A 9,332-nucleotide genomic window follows, 5' to 3' on the forward strand; every position below is an offset into this window, starting at 1 on the left:
GAAAGGGGCGAGACCGGGTGCCCGGCAGCGGCGCGAGGCTCTCGCTCCGCGCGCGGACATCTCCAGCCAGGCGCGCGACGTTCGAGGGTCGGTGTCGGCGCCGAGCCCTCTCCCGGGCAGCCGGCGCTGGTGCTGCTGCTGCCGCCGCCGCTGCTGCTGTCGTGGGGCTCGGGCGGCGACAGAGCGGGGCCGGCCGTGGGGCGGGCGGGGAGGGAGGAGGCGGTGAAGGCGGCGGGCCGGGGGGGAAGATGCCGCTGGCGCAGCTGGCGGACCCGTGGCAGAAGATGGCTGTGGAGAGCCCGTCCGACAGCGCTGAGGTGAGTGAAGCCGGGCGGCCGGGGGCCGGCGCGCCCCTCCCCTCGCCCCCGCGGGCCAGCTCCCCTCCCTGGGGCTGGCCACTTGGCCCCTTCCTCTGCTGCTCGCATCTCCCCTCTGTCTGGGATTCCGGTTTGGGTAGTTGGGGTTGGTCTGTTTGCCCTTCTGTTCCACCCGCACCCTCACCTCCCCTCCCTCGCTCGGGGGGCTGTGGTGTGGTGGCGCGTGGGGTTTGGAGTGGGCGCTGGGGCTTTGCAAGAAGCCGATTTTAATCAACTTTGCGTGGGGGGAGCGGGAAGCTGAGCGGGGGCCGGAGAGGAGTTGGGAAGTTTGGCCCTGCCTGGTTGGGGGCTTCCCTGGACCCTGGCGACTTTGGGGTGTAAGGGAGGGGTATGGATTGGGTTCACTGGGAAGCGGGGACTCTCGAGTCTGGCCAGGGGAGGGAGTTGGTGCTGTGAGTCGGGCGCCTGGGGACTGGAACGGCCCAAGGCAGGACTGGCGACCTGTGGGGGTTTCGGGTAGGGGGTGCAGGACAGCCAAGGGTTTTTGCCTCCCCACAGTTTGTCTGCCGCAGCGGTTTCTGCCGGTGCAAGGGAGAAAGTGGAAGCTTGAGGTCCTCCCCCCTCCCCCATTTCTTAGGTCGCTGAGCTCGAGGACCCAGTCCGTAGGAGCTTTAACTTGAGTTTCCTGTCCATGGAGGTGAGAGGGTGATATTCAAGGCCATCAGTAGCCGCCCTAAAGGGCTTTCAGGTTTTCTTCCCCCAGGATCTATTCGGTGACCATCCCAGAGACACCTAACCGAGTGCCAAAAACCAAAACAATGTACCCAAAGACGGCAAAACAATTTCCCCGGACACGGCACAGCATCGAGCTTTTGCAGCCGCCCCTGTCCCAGAACCAACTCGGGGTCTGCGAAAATAATCCAGACAAGACCCATTCCAGGGCATCAGCGCTCCTCTCCGGAGTGGAAAATCAATTCCTGATGGTGGCATGTCTGTGATTCTCCCTTCTTGACTTTTTGCTGTCTTCTATGCCCGCAGCGGACTTTGGGGGATTACAGGGTGATAGGCTGCGTGTGTGTAATAGTTAGTGAGTGACCCCATTTCTGGAAAGCATGACTGAAACGCGGGGGTGGAATGGGGCAGGCTCTGATGAGTGGTGTACTTGGCGGCAGCCGCTGCCCTGCCGGCCTCCGCAGTGTGAGAGGTGGATAGGGTTACTGGTTACGTCAGTAAGACCGAGGCTCGGTTTGATCTGAGATGCGGGACACTTGCATTCCCGGGTATAATGGAGGGGGAGGGGGATCAGTTCAAATAGCTTTTCAGTTTTTTCCTAGTCACCTCTACTGCTGTATAAAATGTTTACTTGCTCTCCTTAACGTGAGCAGAGTTGTAATAGTGCTTACGGCTGGTACTTAGTATTTTGTGTCTTGGATCATATTTTAAAAATCTGAACTAAACGCTGCTCTTCAATAGAAAAGATATTGATAGATGTTTTCTAAATATTTTTAAAAGGAAATCACGTTTTTAAGACTAGACAGAATTACATTTAAAATTATGTTAGCCTGATTAATACTATAGATGTTTTATAAGAAAATTGAATTTAGACTGTTTAATCATCCTTTGAATGGATAGTGTGAAAATTAGTATGCAAATGGGCTCTTTTCATTCATCTTTTTCTTCAGATTTTATTTGCATTAAATAATATAGCTAAAAGGTTTATAAAATATGTTCTCAAAGTGCTGACCTTATGAAAAGAAACTGAATTTGCTTTGAGCCTGATTGTTACATGCAAACGATAACATTTGCAACTCATAATCAGTCCACATTTCTGCTTGGCACATATCAGTGTGTTAAAAAATCATTTAAAATTCCACCTTATCCTTTTTCTACATAGCATACATTTGGATAGGGAAGGCACAAAACTGATATTTATTTAGCACTTACTATATGCCAGATACTGTGGTACATGCTCTTTCATTTTATTCTTCCTATGACCCAACAGAGTAGGATTGTGATCCTCATTATTACAGATTAAGAAACTGAATCTCCGAAGTTAAGGGCACAAAGATTATAAATAGTAAATGGCAGAGCCACAATTCAAAGCCGGGTGGGTATAATTCATGTGCTTCGCTTTATATTAGGGTAGCTGTTTCAAATCCTTTGTGGAAAAATTCAGGGTATAAATAAATAAGCCAGTAGTTAGAGGTCATGTATTTTTCAGAAACAGTTACAGTATTATAAGCGGTCTCACTTGTTAAAGCCTAGTTATTTCAGTTACTGTCATGGTTTCCAGAACCTGGCAGATAGGATTCCACAACTTGCCATTTTCAAAGAATTTTCTTGATATTTTGGCATAAGATATGTCACACAGAGCTAGTGTTGCCTGGATTAATTTTAAAAAGATCTTTTTAAATTGCCTTTAGATATTTTGTTGCCTTTGGTGGTTCATCTGTTTCAAGTAAATTACTGCTGATACAATTTTGGAAATTGAAGCCAGTAAGGAGAAGGTTGAGAATTTTCATTCAGAAGTCTAATATTGGACTTATTTTTATGCCTGCTATTATGCCATCTCCTCCCCAGTAAGTCCTTATCAGAAAGTAATTATATTTTACCAGAGTAAAATCATTTTTTTTGAAAGACATTTACTTGAGTAAATACATCAAATTTTTTCTCTCCAGGCTAAAAGGTTTCAGAATTGGTCTCTATAGGAATTTACATTTGTGGTCTCATTCCTAGTAGATTGTGAAATCTTGAAAGCAGAGCCTTTTTTTTCCTCTGTATTCTCAGCACTTAACACAGTGCCTGGCACATATATATTATGGACCCAATAGATGTCCACTGAATGAATTATGATGGTCAGGAATAGGGTGATTATCAATGTTATTTCTGTTCTTATCATTTTAATCTTACATTGAAATATGAGCAATCTTAAAAGATCTGAGTACCTCACCAAAAGTACAGGCAGTTTCTTCATTCCTTTACATAGCCTTCCTGCTTTAAGACCTCACATGGGTCTCATGGTGCTCAAAACAAAAAAACCCTTGTGGTTAACTCAAACATGGGTCAAAACATGATAGGCTAGAACTAGGCCAAATGTTTAAAGAAGCAAATTTGGATAATAAAGGAAGTACTATGTAAGCAGTCAAGGTTAGTACAAAATTAAAAACAAAATAGCGTCCTAAATAGTCCAGGTGAATTCACAACTCTTTAATGAGTTATTTAAAGATGCTAATTGTTTTTGAGTATCTGACTGTTTAGGAGACAGTTATCAAGGAATTGTGACTATTCTGTAAATTTCTTGCCACTGCTGTCAGGGATAACATTTACTGGATCATAAGCCTGACCTAAAATGACACTTTTTTCTCAGTTTTCAATAAAGGATAAATGATAATAAATGTAAATAAGAACAATTTAAATTAATTTAACCTTAAAATTAAGATTATTTTTAATTTATAGAAATGTGCTGTATAAAAATAGCCACCTTGAATTCTTTTAAATAGCAAGTACCCATAATGCATTAAAAATATTAACTATATATTTTCTTTATAAAAAATGAGACCCTTGTGTTGGAAACCATCTTCAGTGGATATGCATCCATTTTTATTTTCAAAGATTGTACTGGATTCTGTACTATTTCTACTATATTGATATTAGGTTTCTTATTTTTATCTGTAGGGAAAAACATTCTATTAAAGTATGATCATTGATTTTGAAAAAATGTTTTATTAAGTTTCTTCCTTTTCCTGTTTCATTTCTACCACCTTTCAGGTTTTTTTCTTTCCCCCAAGTGAAGATCTGAGGAGAGGACAGGTATTGTTACATGTCAACTGTCAATAGTAACTGTGACACATTACTGAACACTTCATTGTTTTCAGTGATTATGATATAAGATGTCAGTTTTTGTTAAACTAAAATTCAGGAAAGTTTGCTTTATTTTGGCAGCTCTCCCTGTACTAATTGGGTTGGTCCAAAATGTGAAATTCTTTGGTACATTTAAATTTTAAAATAGAGGGGTAAACTTAAAGAAACAAGTATAGGCAGACTTGCCTTTTCTTTAGTATGTTTCTGGAAATCACAATGAGTATATTCTATTTTTATTTAAGGAGAGTGGCATAATTGGGATGTGCACTCTTGACCAAGGATGTGATAATCAGTAAATTATAGATCAAAAATATAACAGATCATTTATCAGAAGTCTGAATTGCAGAATTGTTGTAAAGATATTTTAAAAATTTATCACACACTACAACATTCATACCATTGTGATCATTTACAAGATTTGCTCTAGAGTCCCATACTCAGGGACATGTGATATACCAGGCTGTGAATGTTCGGTGATGTCAAGGGCACCAGTTTCCCAGTGCAGACTGGATGCTTTAGACCCAGTGGTTCAGATTACAGTGTACAACAGTGACATCTTGGTGGTCTCTTGATAATGCATGAGTGTGGTAGAGCTCGGTTGTTTATGTGTTTTGGTGGATAACAAGTTTTAAAGCATTGGAATGTAATTGTGCAAATCTATATATTATACATGCAATTCCCCAATTCACATAATAGAAAATAAAAACAACCAACTGCATTTTTATACTTGGCATTAAATGTCTTCCACTACCCCACTTCAGATTTGATATAGTTTCCTATATCATTAATCTGGAACAATTAGCAGATCTCATATATTCCAGTTTATCAATTTAATACCAAGTAACATAAAAACAAAGATAAAACAGCTGTAAATAATTATTATAAAATGTGTAGAGTTAAAAAACACAAATATATGCATTTTCTGAAGCAGATTCAGGATAAAATGTATCTATATAAGACATAACTATTATTTTATACACTTGGCCTATTTTAAGCAAACACATTAGTTACTAGCAATTAAATATTCCAGTTTTACTTATCTCCTTAAAATTTAGAAGGTACTTTTTGAGATAATTCTGATGTATGGCAAGTGTTAAAGAACATAAGCTTTGGAGCCATAAAGACCTGGGTTTGAGTCCTGGCTCTGCCACTTAATAACTTAGTAATCTTATGCAAGTTGTTTAGTGTCTCTATGCTTCAACATTCTAATCTGTAAAATAAGGATGAAATAATATCTACCTCGTAGGGTTGTGGTGAGAATTAAGTGAAATGATACTATATGTAAAGTATGTGGTTCACTGCATGGTTTCAGTGTTTAATAAATAATATAATGAGTCCTCTAACAGAATTGTCTGAGGAAGTTCTGTGTTTTTCCTCTGGAGTAATTTTTTCAGAATCAAGCAGAACAATTAAAAATTATTTGTTTGATCTGTTTAAACAGAGCCATTATTATATCTGAATATAATTGTAAGGGTAAGGTGAATGCAGATCTCTTGAATCTTGTCCCTTTTTGTATTATTCCCCTCTTCAATATCATCTTTAAAGGGGGAAAACAGATAAAGAACATTTGAAGAATATGTGTGGAAGAAGGAAGAAAGGAAAGTTGTGTTCACATTTCAACATTGGTCAGTTTGGAAGGCATCTCACAATCCATGGCATGTGATTGTTTAGCAGTGTTTTTTTTCCTCTTAGTGATATATAAGATAGTGTATTTTACACATGATAGTGTCTTATGATTGATGAAACCTGGTGTATCCTGGATGTCAACTTCTTGAAGGAAGTATGTCCTTGAAGAAATGGATAAAGTCAATATATAGTGTTAATAAGTAGAACTTTAACTTACTTTCTAAAACATACCAAAACAAAATGTGCACACCTTTTTATATTTTAGGATCAGTTCTATTAATTTCACTTTTAGGGACAGAACTTAGTATGGCACACCTCCCTCCCCATTACTCTAAACACATTTGTTTTGGTTATTTGAATATGCCACGAGTAACTGGGTTTTCCTATCTAGAAATAGAATCCTTTGGATTTGGTCTTTTATGGGTATTTGTACTTAAAGAATTTGAAATAGGATATACAGTATTTTTAACTGAGAAATCTCTGAAAATGTTAAAGGTGTATCTATGCCCCAGCAACAATCTCTGCTGCGCAAAGACAAACAAAACAAAGGAGTGTGACATAATCGAATAAATTTGGGAATTATAGAGTTAAACAGTATTTGACCAATGTCTTTACCTCATAACTTCTTAGAACTTTTAAGAAGATATTGTACATGATGAATCGGCAAAAAGGATATAGCCCACAGCATTTGAGACTTGATGTCAGAACCCTTTTTTCATGAACCTTCTATTGAAGTCTCAAAGGACACAAGTGCTTTGCAGAACAGTTTGAACAGTCTGATAACTATAGTAACATGATCCAGTATTGCCTGCAATTGAGCTGTTATGCTTAATTGACTGTATCAAAGCTTTTTTCTTTATCAGGAGTTTTTGTTTCATTTTGAATTGAAATCTTTTAAATTGTATGATTTTCCATCTTATAATGGACTAAACATTTAAATATAATTTAAATGAAAGTTTAAGATAACTTAAACTTTTTTATCCCATATTCTGAAAATTAGTGGTCATATTCTACCTTAATATCAAGCTAATTGCCCCTATTAAGTGGATCCTGCATTGACTTGCTCTTTAACTTACATCTCAAATTCATAATTCTTACAAACTCTCTTTTTAACATTTGGCAACTTTATGCTGCCATCAATCTATCTCTCCCGTTCTCCTTTTTAAATTAATTGCATCTAACTTGCAGTTACTAGAAAACAGCTAGGGTTAGTGATACTTTGATGCAGTCATTTTTAACTTGGGAACCTTGTTACTCCATCTTAAAAAACAGTTTACATTTGCAGCTTACCAAATAATGCAAAATAGCATCCTCACCCTTTTTGTGATCTCTGCCCATCGTATACACATACCTCTGAGGTCAGGGGTATTTGGACATATTACCTACTAATGAGCAGTTTTTTATGCTTCAACATAACAGTGACCAAATGGCTCAATAACTGGCATTACCTACTCAGCATATTTACCTTCCTTTCTGGAAGGTGTCAGCTAGAAAGGAATGTGAATAATCTGAAGAACAGGTGGCTACAAGACAGAAAGCTAGCCTACTGCCCCACCTGGAGTCAGGTCTACACATTGTCTTTTGGAGTTTTTTGGTGGGATTTTTTCCCCCATGAAATAGTGCTAGTTTCCTGACTATTAGCTACACTGTATTTGTGTGTAAATCCAAAAGCTCTTTTATACCTCCTGTCATTCTTTTCCTCTATTTACATAAATAGAATTACAGCAGTAGCATAACTTAAATCAGATTTCCCGACCTTAACTAATATACCCATGGTATCTTACATACCTTAAAAACTAGTTATGTTTAATCTACCATGTAAATTGATTTTTATAATCTTCTGTATAATAATGATCTCATCTTCAAACTTGACCTGGTCATCTAGATTTCTGTGACCTTGCCTCTAATCCTGTGGTCCACAAAGCTTGTTATAGGAAACTTGATTCAGTCATTTGATATGTGTTAGAAGCAGATGTCAAATGATAGCCTGAAGCAAAAGATAATTTTGACATAATAGATTGAGGTGCATCTCACATACAGTGTTTTGGGAGAAAACTTCTCTCCAGAAATCTTGTAGAACCTATACTAAAAACCTCAGTTACCCAGAATGCTATTTCAGTTTTTTACATTTAGGAGCCTGAAAACAATACAAAATAACAGGAAAGATTCACTTAAAAAAAAAAAAACCATAACTTCTAGATTGGCTTCATTCAGTAGCCACTAGCTACATGTGGCTATGGAGCACTTGAAATGTGACTAGTGTGGCTGAGGAACTGAATTTTAAATTTAATTTTAATTATTTTAAATTTAAATAGTCACCTGTAGCTATTGGCTACCGCATTGAACAGCACAGTTCTAAAGATTATAGGATTAGTACAAATTGGACTTTTTTTTCTATACCAGTGTTTTTCAGCTCTGCCTTCTATTATTTGTATTTTGAAATTAATAGGCTAAAGCTTTTTCTAAATGAAAAAATACTTGCTATGCTTTTTCAAATTATGTTTAATCAGCTTTGTCTTGTTCCTCACCTACCCTGAAGATTTTTATAAACCCTACTACATGGTATGTGCCCTTCAGATCACCATTCTGCACTTTCTATAGTTTTGCTAGTTTTACAGTGACATTTCTCATTCAAGTGATAACACCAAGCACTGGGGAAAATAGCTATCAAAAAATGTTGCATTTTGTTAATTATACTGTGCTAATTAATACTGGAAAAGTGGATTGATACATCTTGTAGATTAACGTTTACTGAATGCCCTCTCTGACTAGATACTGTCTATATCAACTTGAATGAGGTAGACATAATTCTTCTCAGCTTACAGATGAGGAAACTGAAGCCTAGAAAGGTTAAGTAAGTTGTTCATGGTTGCACCACTAGTTAGTAGAGGAGGCAGGATTCAAACCCAAGTCTCAGATTGCAAATTCCATTGACTTTCCGCTAGACTGCCATGCTTGAGTTGAGAACAGCATGTGGGTGACTCATTCTAGATGAAATCTACAGGGGAAAAAGGTTCTCAGTGGTTTGTATGAGAATATATTTTTATGGGAATGTATAGGTAGAGTTAGAAAAGTGAAATTGACTCAACTCTCCAAATACATTGTGGGTTAAATAGGCTTTTGTGAGCTAGCCTGAAAAACAGCATTTGTGACATTGTATGAGAAAATGTTTTGGGATTTCTAAACAGCTGTCTTACAAATGAATCTTTGAAACAAAAACTACAGTATTTGGAAAAGGGGGGTGATGTCCAGATATTAGTTAACAGCTCTTTATATAGAAGTCCCTAGGTGTGTGCTTGGGTAACTGTGCTCTGTTTTTGAATTGCTGCTAATTAAATCATTACCTCTTTATATTTGCATCTCTTCAGAAAAATCTATTTGACACTCCCTCAAAGTGTTTCAGGATCTTACTCAACCTGAAAAAGTTACCATTTATCTTGCTATAGTATAAGAAAAGGAAATTTAAAGAAAGTTTACATGATCCTTGGTGGGGTTTTTTTCCTTTTTTTTTTTTTTTTTTTTTTTTTT

The 9,332-nt window shown here is 38.1% G+C and overlaps 1 protein-coding gene across 1 annotated transcript in view; it reads left to right on the plus strand.

Annotated features, from left to right (window-relative positions):
• Positions 1-248: 248 nt before the first annotated feature.
• The window catches only part of RPS6KA3 (ribosomal protein S6 kinase A3), a 115,675-nt gene continuing 106,591 nt past the window's right edge, over positions 249-9,332 (plus strand). The window contains exon 1 of the mRNA XM_021682226.2: positions 249-317. Coding sequence (XP_021537901.1) covers positions 249-317 — 69 coding nt within the window. The remainder of the gene's footprint in view (positions 318-9,332) is intronic.

The sequence above is a fragment of the Neomonachus schauinslandi genome, chromosome X (genome assembly GCF_002201575.2).
Source record: "Neomonachus schauinslandi chromosome X, ASM220157v2, whole genome shotgun sequence".
Taxonomy (NCBI): domain Eukaryota; kingdom Metazoa; phylum Chordata; class Mammalia; order Carnivora; family Phocidae; genus Neomonachus; species Neomonachus schauinslandi.